The following is a 20,197-nucleotide window of genomic DNA, read 5'->3' on the forward strand; positions in this document are numbered from 1 at the left end:
TAAATTTAATCCCATTATAGTCTATGGGCATTCCATTTTGTCATTCACCCTTGTCATTCCATAGAAAGCAGCTATAATCTGATGTAATCTCACTTTCAGAATATGCTACTGTACATGGGGAACATATCTGGTAAATATCTAGTTGATATGTATCATAGTTTTGTTGCTTCAACACTTTTAATTTTACATCCCATTAAAGTCTATGGGCATTCCATTTTGTCATTCACCCTTGTCATTCCTTTTAGTACATCCCGTTTAAAAGTACATGTCCTGTTTGAATCATGTCATGAACACAAAGCACAATTGAAAACATAGGTAAAATGTAAAGTGTTTAAAATGCCATGCTCTATCCAATATATAATCCCCTCCTGTTGCCATTAATTTGTTCAGGACATTTCATTCTTCTACCTAAATCCCATTACATTAGCTGTAAAACACCATCTGTAACGTACATCTATTCGGTTGGAGATTAGCTGTCTGCCCAACTACTGTAATTTCTTTTAAATTATGATTAAAATATTCAATAACGCTCACAAGGAAAACCTACATCCTCCTTATAATTGTGTACATATGGTATGTTGTACAGTTTGATACGATAACAGCATTGACATTCCATTCGTGTTTACGTTCAACGTCACATCCGGTCAAAACAACCTTCTCGGTTTAGCCGACCGGAAGCGGAAGTTGTGTATTCTTATTATGGTCTGAAGTTACCGGTGTGTTCTTGGTAAAATGGGACGAGCAGAGAGAAAAGCGGAAGCGAGGGAAGAAATGTTGCGGCGTGAGAGTTACCGGGATCGGAGGAGACAAGTGAGTGTCCCTGGCCTGAACTGTGGACATATTTCTTCTAAATCATGTGCCCTGAAAACAGAGAGGGAATACAGAGAGTACCAGCGGCTGGCATGGACAGAGTAGTGTGTTAGTAATGGGTTCCTAATATAGTTATCTGTTTCTGGATGCCTAGAGTGACAGGTAGTGCCTGGTGCCGAGCCAAGGGATGGAGATGAAAGGGCAAGATGCAGAGGCGTCCCTTAATACATTTAGAGTTAAAGGGATATGAAACCCAAATTATTTTCTTTTATGATTCAGATAGAGCATACAATTTTAAGCAACTTTCTAATTTAATCCTATTATCAATTTTATACGTTTTCTTGATATCTTTATTTGATAAGCAGGAATGTAAGCTTAGGGGCCGGACAGATTAGCCAATTCTGTCACTTCCCGTGACATGGAATCAGCTGTCTTTCCGCAAATTCCTTCACTAGGCATGCGCGTCACCACATTCCAATCGCTGCAAGTCTGATAAAAAAATTGACTCGCTGCACATGCACTCCACCACAGAATCTAATCTCTACAACCGAAGTGCTTGCCAACCACAGATATATACGATGCACTGTAATTCCCCCATCTGAACTAATTTTTTTGGCTCTGCCTGGGGGGTTCAAGGAGGGCACCTCGCAGATCCACGGGCCTCCACCCCAAGTGAGCCTTGGGGAATGAGGTTTACAAGGGGGGCTTTGTCCCGCTTGAACCCCCCAGGCAGAGGGAAAAAAGATTGTGAAGATGGGGCAATTACAGTGTATCGTATATATGTTTGATGCAGTGATTCAATGAAGTGCATGCAAACTCAAGATTTTGCAGTGAGATAGCTGATTCCACATCACTGTAAGTGATGGAATTGGTTAATCTGAGGAGTTGGCTGATCTGCCAGAACACTGGCCCATACCAAGAGAAGAAAGAAAAATGGAAATGGGAGTAAATTAGAAAGTTGCTTAAAATTGCATGCTCTATCTCAATCATGAAAGAAAAAAATGTGGGTTTCATATCCCTTTTTAAAGGGACAGTATACACCAATTTTCATATAACTGCATGCAATAGACACTACAATAAAGAATAATATGCACAGATACTGATATAAAAATCCAGTATAAAGCCGTTTAAAAACTTACTTGGAAGCTTACAGTTTAGCTCTGTTTAAAAGGTTATTGGAACACCCACTGCAAGTGGGAAATATCAGACACTCCCCCCCTCCCTTTGCATATGAAATGACCCTTTACACAAACATACCTACTCCAGCTTGCTTCTATGTCGGTATTCTCATAAAACTTTGGGGCTTGGTTAGGAGTCTGAAAATCAGAGCAATGTTATTTTAAAAATAAGCATAACTATCAATTTTTAATAAAACAAACTGTATGGCCTATATAAATAGATCATCTACAAATTATTCATGCAAAGAAAAAACGAGTTTATAATGTCCCTTTAAGGTAGGATTGTTGCAGCTGACTTTAAACAGAAAGAGTTAGTCTTGCTTACTGTAATAGCTCTTGACTAAAGAGGGCAGGCAGGCATAGACACTGAGCACAAGGAGGCAGGATGGGCACACATGTAACGGCCTTAACCAGAACGTAATAGTCTGCTGACAAGTGGTCATTAATTCCTGTGTGCTGATGGCAATAAGCAGTATTAGGTGCTACATGATAAGTAGTTGGAGCATAAACAAAATATTTATGCTGTAGTAATGCATGCTAAGATGATTATATGTGCTGTGCAGTAATAATTTGTAAATATACAGGTTGACAGATATATAAATAGGCCTGGTGCACAGAGTGACCGGCACTAAGAGGATTTTCTTGACTAGCAAAAGGGAAGAGTTGTAAGATGTCATACTACAGTGTGTCAGTGGCAGCAAATGACCCTGAGATAAGGGTCATGCCCAAACTGCAGTTAGTGACAAGACCTAGCTGTAGAGGGTGATGGACATTGCATTCAGAGAAGGACTGACATTAAAGTGCCATTTACAGTGTGTGTGACAGGCAGTAACACAACCTTTGCATGGTGTGTCACACAGTAACAAGCAACGAGCAAATATACTTGCAGGCCCTAACTACAGGGTGTGATCTGTAGTGACAGGCCCAAACTGCTGAGGGCGTTGACGAATCTTGGTAGTTTTTTTTTTCCCAATAAATGGAAAAGAGTAGAAAGAGGTGGTAGTGCATTTTACTAATAAAAAATAGTTTGCGTAATCTGTGTTGACTACAGGTATTTCTTACACTAAACTTCTCTCCTTAGTTAACCCGTATACTGCAGAAACCGGCAGATGAGCGCAGCCTGGCAGAGAGAAACTTGCTAGTGAATTGTGAGGATTTAGTTCTGGAGTTGCAGAGACAAAGGCAAAGGAGGGAGAGGCTTAGGACACGGGAGCAAGAGGTGAGTAATCCAATTAAACTTATCAATAATAGGAGTTTTCCATGCATGACATGCATGATAAAAAGGTCAAATTGAAATGTGCATTAACGCAATATACTTCCCATTGCAATGTTAAAACGCACAGTAGTGCAGGGTCAATAGTTTTAAAATTGCATGCTCTAACGAATTAGTGAATATATTTTTTTAGACTATTATGGCCCTTTAACTAGATTTATTGTTTCCAATTCTTAGTTCATTAGCCTCAATAACAGTAAAGTCAAAATTAAACTTTCATGATTGAGCTAATAGGTCATACTGCCTGATGACTTCATAGTGGGGGAAAAATAACAGCATAGGATGGGCCCTGGGTTTGTGTTGTAGCAATTGGAATTCAAACTCAGATTCAAAATTCATATTTAAAAATTAAAATTCTGGAATTGGGGAAAGTATGAAAGATTAAAACAGGGGTAAGTCCATATAATGACACTACATAGTCTCATACTAGCTCAGGAACGTGCACGTGTCTATAAAAGTAGTGTTTGTAGCAGTGTTATACAATGTTGCAAACGCTAGTCCCAAGGCAGAACATGCTGAGATTTGAGGTGTCAGAGCAGAAAATGCAGCAAGTGTGCAGAAAGAATGCTCTTGCTTTGCAGTGCTGCTCCACTTCTTGTTGTTCTCAAGTCTTTCTTCACACAGTGCGACCAGAGTGAAGCACTGTTTGAAGAGAGCAGTCAAATACAGCGCAGAACTGCAAGTGACAGTGTATTAATTGACGACTGGCTCTCAGGCATATTTTTAACACTGCTCCTTAGCTTTTTCTGGTCTACAAAACTGTGACTCCTGAATGTAAGGCGTACTTGTGAGTAATGCACTTTATTTTTTGTTATTACTACATTTTTTTACCTTATATTTTATGTGATGTTAGACCAAGAACAAGGAAACAAATTTATTCAAGAGACATTTTAAAAACTTAATTTCTCCAACATAGGTGTGTCCGGTCCACGGCGTCATCCTTACTTGTGGGACATTCTCTTCCCCAACAGGAAATGGCAAAGAGCCCAGCAAAGCTGGTCATATGATCCCTCCTAGGCTCCGCCTACCCCAGTCATTCTCTTTGCCGTTGCACAGGCAACATCTCCACGGAGATGGCTAAGAGTTTTTTGGTGTTTAAATGTAGTTTTTATTCTTCAATCAAGTGTTTGTTATTTTAAAATAGTGCTGGTATGTACTATTTACTCTGAAACAGAAAAGAGAAGAAGATTTCTGTTTGTGAGAGGAAGATGATTTTAGCAAACGTTACTAAAATCGATTGCTGTTTCCACACAGGACTGTTGAGATGAAGTAACTTCAGTTGGGGGAAGCAGTTGGCAGACTTTTCTGCCTGAGGTATGATGGCCACATTTCTAACACGACTTGGTAATGCTGGAAGGCTGTCATTTTCCCTATGGGGACCGGTAAGCCATTTTCTTAGATTAAGTATAAGAATGAAGGCTTTATAAGGGCTTAAAAAACTGGTAGACATTTTTCTGGGCTAAAACGATTACTTGCTAAGCATATTTGACAGATTATAGCGCTTTATAGTTATTATAATCTTGGGGATTGTTGTTAAAAAAAACGGCAGGCACTGTATGGACACCTTTTTCAGATGGGGGCCTTCTCTAGTCATAGGCAGAGCCTCATTTTCGCGCCACTAATGCGCAGTTGTTTTTGGAAGGCAAGGCATGCAGATGCATGTGTGAGGAGCTAAGATCCACTGAAAAAGCTTATAGAAGGCGTCATTTGGTATCGTATTCCCCTCTGGGCTTGGTTGGGTCTCAGCAAAGCAGATTCCTGGGACTGTATAGGGGTTAAATGTAAAAACGGCTCCGGTTCTGTTATTTTAAGGGTTAAAGCTTTCAAATTTGGTGTGCAATTCTTTTAAGGCTTTAAGACACTGTGGTGAAATTTTGGTGAATTTTGAACAATTGCTTCATACTTTTTCGCATATTCAGTAATAAAGTGTGTTTTGTTTAAAATTTAAAGTGACAGTAACGGTTTTATTTTAAAACGTTTTTTGTGCTTTGTTGACAAGTTTAAGCCTGTTTAACATGTCTGAACCATCAGATAAACAATGTTCTATATGTATGAAAGCCAATGTGTCTCCCCATTTAAATATATGTGATAATTGTGACATGGTGTCCAAACAAAGTAGGGACAATGATGCCACAGATAATAATAGTGCCCAAGATGATTCTTCAGATGAGGGGAGTAAGCATGGTACTGCATCACCCCCTTCTGTGTCTACACCAGTTTTGCCCACACAAGAGGCCCCTAGTACATCTAGTGCGCCAATACTTATTACTATGCAACAATTAACGGCTGTTATGGATAATTCTATTGCAAATATTTTATCTAAAATGCCTACTTATCAAAGAAAGCGCGATTGCTCTGTTTTAAACACTGAAGAGCAAGAGGACGCTGATGATAACGCTTCTGACATACCCTCACACCAATCTGAAGGGGCCAGGAGGGAGGTTTTGTCTGAGGGAGTAATTTCAGATTCAGGGAAAATTTCTCAACAAGCTGAACCTGATGTTGTAACATTTAAATTTAAATTAGAACATCTCCGCGCACTGCTTAAGGAGGTATTATCTACTCTGGATGATTGTGACAATTTGGTCATTCCAGAGAAATTATGTAAGATGGACAAGTTCCTAGAGGTTCCGGTGCCCCCCGATGTTTTTCCTATACCCAAGCGGGTGGCGGATATAGTAAACAAGGAATGGGAAAGGCCCGGCATACCTTTTGTGCCTCCCCCTATATTTAAGAAATTATTTCCTATAGTCGACCCCAGAAAGGACTTATGGCAGACAGTCCCCAAGGTCGAGGGGGCGGTCTCTACTCTAAATAAACGCACTACTATTCCCATAGAAGATAGTTGTGCTTTTAAAGATCCTATGGATAAAAAAATTAGAGGGTTTGCTTAAAAAAATGTTTGTTCAGCAAGGTTACCTTCTTCAACCAATTTCATGCATTGTTCCTGTCACTACGGCAGCGTGTTTCTGGTTCGAAGAACTAGAAAAGTCGCTCGATAAGAATCTTCGTATGAGGAGGTTATGGACAGAGTTCATGCACTTAAATTGGCTAACTCTTTTATTTTAGATGCCGCTTTGCAATTAGCGAGATTAGCGGCGAAAAATTCAGGGTTTGCTATCGTGGCGCGTAGAGCGCTCTGGCTGAAGTCTTGGTCAGCGGATGTGTCTTCCAAGACAAAATTGCTTAACATCCCTTTCAAGGGCAAAACACTGTTTGGGCCTGATTTGAAAGAGATTATTTCAGACATCACCGGAGGAAAGGGCCACGCCCTTCCTCAGGATAGGTCTTTTAAGGCTAGAAATAAGACTAATTTTCGTCCCTTTCGCAGAAACGGACCAGCCTCTACTTCTACATCCTCTAAGCAAGAGGGTAATACTTCTCAACCCAAACCAGCCTGGAGACCGATGCAAGGCTGGAACAAGGGTAAGCAGGCCAAGAAGCCTGCCACTGCTACCAAAACAGCATGAAGGGATGGCCCCCGATCCGGGACCGGATCTGGTGGGGGGCAGACTTTCTCTCTTTGCTCAGGCCTGGGCAAGAGATGTTCAGGATCCTTGGGCACTAGAAATAGTTTCTCAAGGTTATCTCCTGGAATTCAAGGAACTACCCCCAAGGGGAAGGTTCCACAGGTCTCAATTATCTTCAAACCAAATAAAAAGACAGGCATTCTTACATTGTGTAGAAGACCTGTTAAAGATGGGAGTAATTCATCCAGTTCCAATAAGAGAACAAGGGATGGGGTTTTACTCCAACCTGTTCATAGTTCCCAAAAAAGAGGGAACGTTCAGACCAATTCTAGATCTCAAGATCCTAAACAAATTTCTCAGGGTTCCATCGTTCAAAATGGAAACCATTCGAACGATCCTTCCTACCATCCAGGAAGGTCAATTCATGACCACGGTGGATTTAAAGGATGCGTACCTCCATATTCCTATCCACAAGGAACATCATCAGTTCCTAAGGTTCGCTTTTCTGGACAAGCATTACCAGTTTGTGGCACTTCCATTCGGGTTAGCCACTGCTCCGAGAATTTTCACAAAGGTACTAGGGTCCCTTCTAGCGGTTCTAAGACCAAGGGGCATTGCAGTAGTACCGTACTTGGACGACATCCTGATTCAAGCGTCGTCTCTGTCAAAAGCAAAGGCTCAGATCTCACGGATGGAAAGTAAACATAGAAAAAAGTTCTCTTTCCCCGTCAACAAGAGTTCCCTTCTTGGGAACAATAATAGACTCCTTAGAAATGAGAATTTTTCTGACAGAGGTCAGAAAATCAAAACTTCTAAGCTCTTGTCAAGTTCTTCATTCTGTTCTTCGTCCTTCCATAGCGCAGTGCATGGAAGTGATAGGATTGATGGTTGCAGCAATGGACATAGTTCCTTTTGCACGAATTCATCTAAGACCATTACAACTGTGCATGCTCAGACAGTGGAATGGGGATTATACAGACTTGTCTCCGACGATTCAAGTAGCTCAAAGGACCAGAGATTCACTCCGTTGGTGGCTAATCCTGGACAATCTGTCACAGGGAATGAGCTTCCGCAGACCAGAGTGGGTCATTGTCACGACCGACGCCAGTCTGGTGGGCTGGGGCGCGGTCTGGGAACCCCTGAAAGCTCAGGGTCTATGGTCTCGGGAAGAATCTCTTCTCCCGATAAACATTCTGGAACTGAGAGCGATATTCAATGCTCTCAAAGCTTGGCCTCATCTAGCAAAGGCCAAATTCATAAGGTTTCAATCAGACAACATGACGACAGTTGCTTATATCAACCATCAGGGGGGAACAAGGAGTTCCCTGGCGATGGAGGAAGTGACCAAGATAATTCAATGGGCGGAGGATCACTCCTGCCACTTGTCTGCAATCCACATCCCAGGAGGGGAAAATTGGGAAGCGGATTTTCTGAGTCGTCAGACATTCCATCCGGGGGAGTGGGAACTCCACCCGGAAATCTTTGCCCAAATAACTCAATTATGGGGCATTCCAGACATGGATCTGATGGCGTCTCGCCAGAACTTCAAGGTTCCTTGTTACGGGTCCAGATCCAGGGATCCCAAGGCGACTCTAGTAGATGCACTAGTAGCACCTTGGACCTTCAACCTAGCTTATGTTTTCCCACCGTTTCCTCTCATTCCCAGGCTGGTAGCCAGGATCAACCAGGAGAGGGCTTCGGTGATCTTGATAGCTCCTGCGTGGCCACGCAGGACTTGGTATGCAGACCTGGTGAATATGTCATCGGCTCCACCATGGAAGCTACCTTTGAGACAGGACCTTCTTGTTCAAGGTCCATTCGAACATCCGAATCTGGTTTCTCTCCAACTGACTGCTTGGAGATTGAACGCTTGATTTTATCAAAGCGTGGGTTTTCAGATTCTGTAATAGATACTCTTATTCAGGCTAGAAAGCCTGTAACTAGAAAAATTTACCATAAGATATGGAAAAAATATATCTATTGGTGTGAATCTAAAGGATTCCCATGGAACAAGATAAAAATTCCTAGGATTTTATCCTTTCTACAAGAGGGTTTGGAGAAGGGATTATCTGCAAGTTCTCTGAAGGGACAGATTTCTGCGTTATCTGTTTTACTTCACAAAAGGCTGGCAGCTGTGCCAGACGTTCAGGCGTTTGTTCAGGCTCTGGTTAGAATCAAGCCTGTTTACAGACCTTTGACTCCTCCCTGGAGTCTCAATCTAGTTCTTTCAGTTCTTCAAGGGGTTCCGTTTGAACCCTTACATTCCGTAGATATTAAGTTATTATCTTGGAAAGTTTTGTTTTTGGTTGCAATTTCTTCTGCTAGAAGAGTTTCAGAGTTATCTGCTCTGCAGTGTTCTCCGCCCTATCTGGTGTTCCATGCAGATAAGGTGGTTTTGCGTACTAAGCCTGGTTTTCTTCCGAAAGTTGTTTCCAACAAGAATATTAACCAGGAGATAGTTGTACCTTCTTTGTGCCCGAATCCAGTTTCAAAGAAGGAACGTTTGTTACACAATTTGGACGTAGTCCGTGCTCTAAAATTCTATTTAGAGGCCACTAAAGATTTCAGACAAACTTCTTCTTTGTTTGTTGTTTATTCTGGTAAAAGGAGAGGTCAAAAGGCAACTTCTACCTCTCTTTCTTTTTGGCTTAAAAGCATTATCCGTTTGGCTTATGAGACTGCCGGACGGCAGCCTCCTGAAAGAATCACAGCTCACTCCACTAGGGCTGTGGCTTCCACATGGGCCTTCAAGAACGAGGCTTCTGTTGACCAGATATGTAAGGCAGCGACTTGGTCTTCACTGCACACTTTTGCCAAATTTTACAAATTTGATACTTTTGCTTCTTCAGAGGCTGTTTTTGGGAGAAAGGTTTTGCAAGCCGTGGTGCCTTCCATTTAGGTGACCTGATTTGCTCCCTCCCTTCATCCGTGTCCTAAAGCTTTGGTATTGGTTCCCACAAGTAAGGATGACGCCGTGGACCGGACACACCTATGTTGGAGAAAACAGAATTTATGCTTACCTGATAAATTACTTTCTCCAACGGTGTGTCCGGTCCACGGCCCGCCCTGGTTTTTTTAATCAGGTCTGATGAATTATTTTCTCTAACTACAGTCACCACGGTATCATATGGTTTCTCCTATGCATATTTCCTCCTGTACGTCGGTCGAATGACTGGGGTAGGCGGAGCCTAGGAGGGATCATATGACCAGCTTTGCTGGGCTCTTTGCCATTTCCTGTTGGGGAAGAGAATGTCCCACAAGTAAGGATGACGCCGTGGACCGGACACACCGTTGGAGAAAGTAATTTATCAGGTAAGCATAAATTCTGTTTTCCCCCCCCCCCCCGCTACAGCTATTTTCTTTTTATTGGTGCTCCTGTGCTCCTAGGCAAACTTGAACCGAGTAGGAGAATTTTATAATTTAATTTGCACAATTTTAGACACATTTTTAAGTAAGTAAGGGCATTTTTAATTCTCAAGCGTATATTTAGGAGCAAATATCGGAGAACATCAATGATAAATCTCAGTGTAACAGCTTTCTATAAAATTTCATTTAATTTCAAAATAGCCAGCAGAAATAAAAAAAATAAAAAATCTCATTGCAGAAAGGGAAAAAAAGGTTTTGCCCCTGGGCATTACTATTATAAAGTTAAGACACATGCATACTCCTGAGCTAAAATCAGACAATGTAAATTTACACTCTAACAAATGTTACCAAGAGAATAAAGCAAATTTTCAAAGGATTAAGAAGTCAAAAATGAAATGTGATTTGCCCCTATTTATCAAAGATGTTGCGGACCTGATCCGACAGTGCGGATCAGGTCCGCAACACCTCGCTAAATGCGGAGAGCAATACGCTCTCCGCATTTAACATTGCACCAGCAGCTCACAAGAGCTGCTGGTGCAACGCCGCCCCCTGCTGACACGCGGCCAATCGGCCGCCAGCAAGGGGTTGTCATTCAACCCGATCGTACTCGATCGGGTTGATTTCCGGCGATTCCTGTCCGCCTGCAGCCCGGACAGGGATATGGAGCAGCGGTCTTTAGACCGTTGCTTCATAATTTGTGTTTCTGGAGAGTCTGAAGACTCGCCAGAAACAGGGGCCCACAAGCTCGTTCGGAGCTTGATAAATGGGGCCCCCTTGAGTGTATTTCAATTTGAAATATAATTGTAAGGTGCCAGTTGCTTCCTTTCTGGCTGGGTTTGTTGAACCCTGTCTTTTATATGCACTTAAAATCTGGGGGTTTAGCCAAGATATGGGAAGTCTGATTTAATTTAAGGTTTATTTATACCCTGGTGTGTGGAATAAAATAGCAGAGAGAAAAAAACAAAACGCTTCCCTTTTACACGTGAGCTTTGTATACATTTTACTATATTTTCTCAGATATTTGATGAACCACAGTTACTAAGAGATAAAGTTCTGGAATTGGCAGCAGCTGTGCGAGAAGCTGAAAATCTTGTGCTCTACACTGGAGCTGGAATTAGCACGGTAAGTAAAGAAGAGGGACTTTGGGTATATTGGTGGATAAACTTAGTAGGAAAATGTTTTTTCTATGGGTTACAGAGAGGAGTATAAACATTGTATGATCAATGGAATTCAACACTGGGTGAAATCACTGAAGTCAGGACTTGACTGATTTATTCACATTGTACAAACCAGTCCAAAAATGGATATTAAACAGTGCTCCTTTAGTAAAAAGAAGTATGTTACATCAAAGTAAACATAAAAAGAAACAGACTGTTAAAAATATATAAAAAAAAATACAGCAAACAACTTGTTTTCTTGTCAAATGAGCACTCGGTGAAGCCACTGCTCACAGCTATATTAGAGAACTTCCAATGCAAAACTTAGGTTCCATTGTCAAATGATTTTTGCAGCAAAAGTCCTATACTGAATATGGCCAGTAAACTAATTGAAGCGTTGCTAGGAAATATCTATCTGCTAAGGAAAAAAAATCTAATCTGCCTTCCTGTAGAGACCACAGCCCTCTTGTGGGGTTGCGACAGGAAGTAATGTACATTGCACAAGTTATGTTAAAAAATATTTAAAATGTAAACTCGTGTTTAAAGTGATGAAGAATACATATGGAAATGCTTTTTTATTACAATGGAACAGGCTGCTTTTATCCCTTTAAGGAGGCAAAAAAGTTTCATGACATTTTGAGAACTGCACAATAAAATATGTGAAAAAGTATATTTATATTAACATTTAAAAAAATAAGGTTTCTAACAATAGTTTTTTGTTTTAACTGTATTGTCAAATGGCCTTTTTATAATTATGTAACTTTGATTTGCATATAGGATCTCCCATTATCCTCTATGTAAATAAATGGACATGTGATCACTATTACCCCAATGACCACCTGGCTATTAAAACTTTTATATAGGGGCTTTCTTCTATAGAATGGTTTCAGGGCTTTAAAACAAGTGGGGCATGGGGGTCTCTAGGCCTTTTGATGGCCTGTTATAAAGTACTTAAACGTGTATTTTATTCTTTATTTTTTTAAATTGTGCTTATACTTTGTACCCCCAAAATGCACACCATTCAAAAAGTTTGGGGGTCTCTAGAACCATACCATGAGCTGAGATTGAGGGGTTTAAATACTTGCCAACACCATCCAGCTCCCTTAAGTCACATCTGGAATTCCCTGGGCATGGTGATTTCACTGGCAACCTGGTATTCCTCCTGCAATGAAGGGCCAGTTAACCATCTTGTTGTACCCAATAAGTGTGCGGGTGGGGGCTGCGATTAGATCTGAAAGCATTTTGTGGATGATGACCACATGTCGTCACGTGCACTAAGGGGGTTAAATGAAATTATAAAGTGTAAAGGTATTTTATCAAAATGTGGTTGGTCTGTAACTTACATGCTTTCTTCACTCAGGCTGCAGCTATCCCAGATTACAGGGGTCCAAATGGTGTGTGGACTTTGCTGAACAAAGGGAGGATTGTGAGGTAAGGCATTAGGCACAGTATGACATTTCTGTCTATCATTTTGTTAATTGTTCTGACTAACCCAGTCTTGTCTTTCCGCAGCGCAGGGGACCTCAGTAATGCACAGCCAACCTTCACGCATATGTGCATTGCTCGGTTGCACAGTGCAGGGCTGGTAAGTAGCTCTTAGCATAAGCTTTAATGGCCCATCTCTCATGTTTTTATTTGAATGATTATCTATATGGATCCTCTTCCATTGTAGATGTCATGAAATTCCATAACTGAATAAACTCTTTGTAGAACACCTTGCCCATGTTGTTCATTATTCAGTCATATGCTCACTAATTCTAGGTCCATCATGTGGTATCGCAGAACTGTGATGGGCTTCACCTGCGCAGTGGGTTACCTCGAGCAGCCACTTCTGAGGTGCATGGAAACATGTTTATTGAGGTGAGGTGTGCGTGTTATCCACTCAGTTATAAATGTGTTAAAAAGCCATTGTAGTACAAAAATGTCAGGCTTTAATTTGCTAGAGTCATTTTAGCACTACAAACCAAGCAAGTATGTGTTTAACCCCTGCAGAGCTGGATTGTGAGATTCCGCTGCTCTCTCTCTCTCTCTCTCTCTCTCTGTCTGTCTGTCTGTCTGTCTGTCTGTCTCTCTCTCTCTCTCTCTCTCTCTCTCTCTCTCTCTCTCTCTCTCTCTCTCTCTCTGGCTCTGTCTCTCACTCTGTGGTTCTCTCTCGCGCTCTCTCTCTCATCTATATGTATCTTAAAACTTAAAATATTATATTTCAGATAGAATGCTATTTTTAGAGGCTTTTCAATTTACATCTATTATCACATTTACCTTGGTCTTTTGGTATCCCTTACTGAAAAGCATACCTATATAGTCTGCAGTATCAATATACTACTGGGAAGCTAGCTCGTGATTGTTAGATACATACTTAAGGCTATATAGGGTGTGTAAATTAAACTTGCAAATTCTGAATATGTACATACCCTACACTATTGAGAGAGGCAGCTGGTGATTGGTTAACAAGATCTGTTCTACTATCCTCAACGCAAGACATGCCGTTATCTGAGATGTCATTTCAGAAAGAACAGGACACATGCAGGAACCAGTAGCTCTTTTTGCTATGTAGAACTGCTTCACATCAGGCTGATCTCTTCAAACAGCGCTGTGCTCTGGCTTCACTGTGCAGCCATAGCAAAGCACCGTGCAGCTTATTTGCAATGCAATTTTCAACTGCTGCAATATATTTTTAAAACTTTAAAAAAAAAAACTGCCATTTAGGTACAGATATATAGGCGTTCCTGCACAGATCAAACAATCGCTATGTAGAATTTTTGAGAAAAGTGTTCAAAACAATTTGACATTTTTATGGGGAATTACATCTTTTAATGTCCATTTAAATACTTTTTAGGGGTATACTCTTGAGTAATATATATTTGTTTGTTCAGGTCTGCACCTCATGCTCTCCTCTCAGAGAATATGTGCGTGTTTTTGATGTAACTGAACGCACTGCCCTTCACAAACATGGCACAGGCCGGTCCTGTCACAAGTGTGGAGAAGAATTGAGAGATTCCATTGTGCATTTTGGAGAACGAGGCAAACTGGCACAGCCACTCAACTGGGCAGGGGCAGTGCAGGCAGCAGAGAAAGCTGATTTGATCTTATGTTTGGGTTCAAGTCTAAAGGTAAAGTGAAAAGAGTGCACATTCCAGTAGTGTCTTACACCATTGCTCCTTCCTGTCAACCTTATGCTGTCTGTCTAATTTCCTTCAGGTCCTAAAGAAATATCCCTGTCTCTGGGGCATGAACAGACCAAGCTCACTGCGTCCCAAGCTATACATTGTAAACTTACAGGTGAGAAAGACAGGTTCGTACTTATGCAGAGAAATAGTGGCGTAGCCAACTACAAAAGTGTGTACATAATAGCACTCATCACCACTGTCAGAGTCAAATTGCTTCTTTTTTAGAAACAAAGAATATCAAATGTGACAAAATTAGATCCCTTTAATATGGGAGTACATTACAATAAAAACAAAACTTTATTAGTTATGATTAAAATTGGGAAAAACACAAATAAAATTGGTGTGAGAACAAGATGATTAGTAAATTCAAAGTAATGGGAAACAGCACACCCCTATCTCCTTTTGTGGGGCACGGAGTAACAGACTTGCCAGGTCTCTGTAGAATCCACAAATTTCAAAAAACTCCAGCCACCAACTTCATTAAAAGACCTTTATTATCTTATTCTGGGTCCAAGTATACAACGTTTCAAGCCAACATTAGGCTCTTAATCATGTACATCTTAATTATACAGGTTCCTGCTTTTTATACCCTCAGCTGTTAATTATTCATCTGCTGTTCATTAACCCTTTCTATGAAAAACACAACTTTTGCAATTGCAACAGTGACATCTTGTGGTTGTAACATATAGTACATCAATTCTTTATGATGTCTTTTTTGTTTTTCAATAGATTGGGTGAACAGTGTCTGTATACCATTTAAAGCATAAAACATTAAAACCTATATACAATGTTAAAAGAGGAGCATAAAATCCAAACATCTACAATACAAAAACAGTCTGCAGAGTACATTTTCATCAATCAGAAATTTATTTCTAAACAGAATGTATTTTTATTGAGAAAATCCTACTTTAAAGGAAAAACTTTTTTTCTTTTTTTCTACTTATTTCTTTATTCTCACATGATAAAAGAGCTTTGGATAGCAGGTTGTTCTATGTGCCTATAATCAACATATATATATAAACAAAGCATATCCTCCTGACCCATCCATGTATGATTTTTATTAAGATTCCTAGTAAAACAGGCTCCAATCAAAGTCTTTATTAAGACCCTTGGGATTAGGCAATCTAGTTTATAAATCCAGAACATCTCCCTAATTATTAGGAGATGCTTCTCTATCACCCCCCTCCTTGGTTTCATCACCTGGTCTATAACTAAGAATCTAAGCTGACTAATATGACCTGCAGAGAGGAAGTGAGAGGATACTGGTGCCTCCTTGTTTTTGCACCTTATGTTAGATTTGTGTTCTGTTATCCTCTCCCTTACCTCTCTGCAGGTCTCGCCAATGTAGATAAGTCCACATGGACATTTAATCATGTAAATAGCGTAAGTTGCTCTACATGTAAAGTGTTTGTTTATTGTGAACTTTCTTCCACTGGTTGGATGATAAAAGTATGGATTGAAGTTCAGTCTGAACATGAGTGAAGTAGGTATAGAGTACTTGGATACTTATGTCTATAAGGATAGAGGTTTCTTGGAGACTGACCTGTACACAAAAAAGACTGATAAAAATAATTTGCTACAATATGGCAGTTGCCACCCAGAGAGTGTGTTCAGGGCAATACCCAAGAGCCAGTTCACTAGAGTAAAGAGGATTGTCTCAGATGGCAATAAATGCAAACAAAGACTGGGAGAAATGGCTAATAAATTTATTGCTAGGGAATATCCAAGGGAATTTAATAGCAGAACAATTGGCGAATGCGGAGGGGGGCTCTGGACAAGGCCAAAAACAAACAGGCAAGAAATGTGGGAACAATATGATATTTGTAACAAAACATAACAGTTTGAGTGGAAAGATTGCTGGTGTCTTAAAGAAGCACTGGCACATAAAAAGGGAATGTAATCCACAGGTTGAAGAATTTAAAAAGGAACCAATGATGGCATATAAGAGGAACAGAAGTATTAGGGATTTGGTTGTACATACTGACATAGGCTCTGGGAAGAGAAATATCCAATCAACAAATAGGTAGCAGTAACAATGGCTGATATCCATGTTTGAACTGTAGCCATTGTAGCTCAATGATAAAAGGGAAATACTTTTATCATCCAACCAGTGGAAGAAAGTTCACAATAAACAAACACTTACGCAACTTACGCTATTTACATGATTAAATGTCCATGTGGACTTATCTACATTGGCGAGACCTGCAGAGAGGTAAGGGAGAGGATAACAGAACACAAATCTAACATAAGGTGCAAAAACAAGGAGGCACCAGTATCCTCTCACTTCCTCTCTGCAGGTCATAATATTAGTCAGCTTAGATTCTTAGTTATAGACCAGGTGATGAAACCAAGGAGGGTGTGGTAGAGAAGCATCTCCTAAAAATTAGGGAGATGTTCTGGATTTATAAACTAGATTGCCTAATCCCCAAGGGTCTTAATAAAGACTTTGATTGGAAATATATATTGATTATAGGCACATAAAAGAGCTTTGGGTAGCAGGTTGTTCTATCATGTGATAACAAAGAAATAAGTAGAAAAAATGAAAAAAGTTTTCTGATTGATGAAAATGTACTCTGCAGACTGTTTTTGTATTGTAGATGTTTGGATTTTATGCTCCTCTTTTAACATTGTATATAGGTTTTTATGTTTTAAATGGTATACAGACACTGTTCACCCAGTCTATTGAAAAAAAAAAAAATCATCATAAATAAAGAATTGATGTACTATATGTTACAACCACAAGATGTCACTATTGCAATAGTTGTGTTTTTCATAGAAAGGGTTAATGAACAGCAGATGAATAATTAACAGCTGAGGGTATAAAAAGCAGGAACCTGTATAATTAAGATGTACATGATTAAGAGCCTAATGTTGGCTTGAAACGTTGTATACTTGGACCCAGAATAAGATAATAAAGGTCTTTTAATGAAGTTGGTGGCTGGAGTTTTTTGAAACAAGATGATTAGCACAGGATTATTTTTGTGCTAATACTGTGTATAAGTTGAAAATTGGCAAAATGTAGGTAATATACTTGTGCATATATAATAACCTCTTGATAAATGGTTATTATGCAAAAAAGGGGGGATTAACCTAACAATCTGAATGCAAGTAGGTTATATAGTTAAATAAACACTGCTGGCACATCGCATAAGAATCACTCTCGCAGAGTGTACATAGCTTATCAATAGTTGGTGGTATTGGATATAAATGTGTACACTTCACATGTAGTCGGTCTCCAAATTGTTAATAATTTCACTCTTTATTTGACCATACTATTCCTGTGTAAAAGTAACAATTTTGAGCAGTATTAAGTAACTGTTAACATTATGTATTCAATTGTTATAACTGCTATGGAATAAGCGAAAGTTTATAAATGGAGAAGGAGGAATTTCTATCACAATACCTCAAAACCCTCCCAAGTCACCCTGGTACAAAGCGATGTGTCAGACACTGATGGAGAAGAAATAGAAGGGGATAATGCCACAACCAGTACAGTTCCCCCAAGAGGAGGTAATAAATCCAAAATCTTAGAGAAGAAAGAATTATACTGGATTTTAAAACTCAAAACATGCCATCCAACTGGCATGAACAGGGAATGTGATGTTAGTTATTTTATTGACAATTAAGTATAACTAATTTATGAGATCATGAATGAGTGGTATCTTTGGTTTGCACTTTTTCACTTGTTTAAGATTGTGATTTATAAAGGTAATTCATGAGAGTTTAGCATTATCTGTCTGTTTTTTAGCTAGTTCAGCTTGTCTCCACAGGAGTGTTTCTCCTGTTACTTATACAAAAAATACAACAAATAATGCTAAAAATAATACATACATAATCATTTTTTTCTGTCACCCACAATGCAGTTTTCTTATTTTACATTTCTAAATGTTATTTGATGCAGTCACTTATATTCATTTAGCTTTTAGATTTACTGTCTGTGTACTTTGTAACCTTGTTAATTATTATTATTTACAATTATCCTGTGTTTTTAACCAGTTTTTATTTGGCTGCTGAGGGGTTAATCTTTTTCTGTTCAGCCTATAAATTGCTAAGGTTGTAACATAGACAACAGTCTGAGTAAGCGCCACTAGGGGGCGCGAAACGCGTAAGACCTTTGTTCGTTCTGTTCCCCTTGCCTGTCAGTCTGCTTTTTAACCTTAGCCAAGTGCTAAAATAAAGTCTTTGTATTTTTTAACCTATTTTGCCTGTGGGTCTACTTAGTAGTGCCTGCCACCTCTTCTTCATGTGCATTGCTTCACGGGCTTATCCTCCGTTTTTTGGCTACGGCACTCCGTGAGTCACCTGGGGTCTTTACAGTGTCCTCTTTCCGAGGATTGTATTTCCGGTTCATGCCGAGGACGCTACAGCTGCGATCACCTTTCATCTCTCATACAGAGAAGATACCCCTATGGATCAGGTATATGGATTGGAAGGCAACAAAGAAGATTTGGAAACATTTATCACTGAATTGAATAACAACAACCTTAACATCCGCCTAGCCCACACAATGGACCAATCATCCATTGAATTCTTAGACCTAACTATCCGCAAAGATGATTGGAAAATCTCAACAGATTTATATTGCAAATCCACAGCAACAAATAGCCTACTTCATCAAAGCAGTGCACATGTTCCTGGTACTATTAAATCCTTACCAGTGGGAGAATTCTTGCGAATCAGAAGGAACTGCAGTGAGAATGCAGATTTCCACATACAGGCCAAAGAACTGGAAAAAAAGACTCCTGGAAAGGGGCTATAGCAAAAGGAGCATCAACAAGGCAAACGTGAGAGCCTCAAGTACTAACAGAAATAGTCTATTACAGAAAAACATAAACAACCAAATAAACAATTAGATAATCAAACAAGATTAATACTGCTTTATAATCCCCAAATTTACCAGGTATGAAATATCCTCAACAAACAATGGAAAATATTACTCTCAGATGTAGATTTAAAAACTGTACTGGGGAATTCAATATCAGTAGGATACAGAAGATCAAGCAATTTGAAGAACATTCTAACAAGCAGTCACTATACATTAAAGAAGACACTACAGCCTACAATTGGGCTCCCACTCATGTGGAACTTGTTCAACCTGCTCTCATATGGACAAAACAAAGAAAATACAAGACCGATTTGGGCACTGGCATAAAATCAACAAATATATCAGTTGCACTACTTAGAGGTGATTTATGCACTTAGATGCGATTGTCAAAAGGTCTATGTTGGAATGACAAGTAGAAAACTTAGAACCCGTTTGCAAGTACACATAAGAAATTCCAAAAAAAAGATAAGGAAGATGGTAAAACACTAGCTTCAGTGGCATCACACTTCTTATATTTCCACCTATCGAACCCAAAACAAAAATCTAAAATGCATGGGATTAGGAAAAATCTCCCTGGGAATCGGGGGAGACAATTTGGAACAAGCCTTACTAAGGGCAGAATGCAAATGGATCTATTTACTTAACACTGTCCATCCACACAGTATGAATGAACAGAATAACTTCTACTGCTTTTTAGATTAAAGTTTCCCTACTTTAAACCATAGAAAAGATTATCTAAAATATTCTATCTAAACAAACCAATTCCTAAATATTTAATGGCAATTACAAAAACATCTAAATGTTACTTTCCAATGATGAAAGTTATATTCCTCTATAAATATAAAAATAATATATTGTAATTATCTCAGAAGGGAATGCGAACAAATCAGATCCCCATATGTAATTCCCACATGATTTCATGCTTCACCTCATTCACATTATTATACCATT

General features: G+C 39.6%; 1 protein-coding gene across 1 annotated transcript in view; it reads left to right on the forward strand.

Moving 5' to 3' along the window:
• Window positions 1-660: 660 nt before the first annotated feature.
• The window catches only part of SIRT7 (sirtuin 7), a 41,743-nt gene continuing 22,206 nt past the window's right edge, over window positions 661-20,197 (forward strand). Inside the window, exons 1-8 of the mRNA XM_053705803.1 lie at window positions 661-810; window positions 3,070-3,207; window positions 11,115-11,219; window positions 12,615-12,685; window positions 12,767-12,839; window positions 13,016-13,114; window positions 14,128-14,364; window positions 14,453-14,533. Of these exons, the coding sequence (XP_053561778.1) occupies window positions 733-810; window positions 3,070-3,207; window positions 11,115-11,219; window positions 12,615-12,685; window positions 12,767-12,839; window positions 13,016-13,114; window positions 14,128-14,364; window positions 14,453-14,533 (882 nt within the window). The 5' untranslated portion in view covers window positions 661-732. The remainder of the gene's footprint in view (window positions 811-3,069; window positions 3,208-11,114; window positions 11,220-12,614; window positions 12,686-12,766; window positions 12,840-13,015; window positions 13,115-14,127; window positions 14,365-14,452; window positions 14,534-20,197) is intronic.

The sequence above is a fragment of the Bombina bombina genome, chromosome 1 (genome assembly GCF_027579735.1).
Source record: "Bombina bombina isolate aBomBom1 chromosome 1, aBomBom1.pri, whole genome shotgun sequence".
Classification (NCBI taxonomy): Eukaryota; Metazoa; Chordata; class Amphibia; order Anura; family Bombinatoridae; genus Bombina; species Bombina bombina.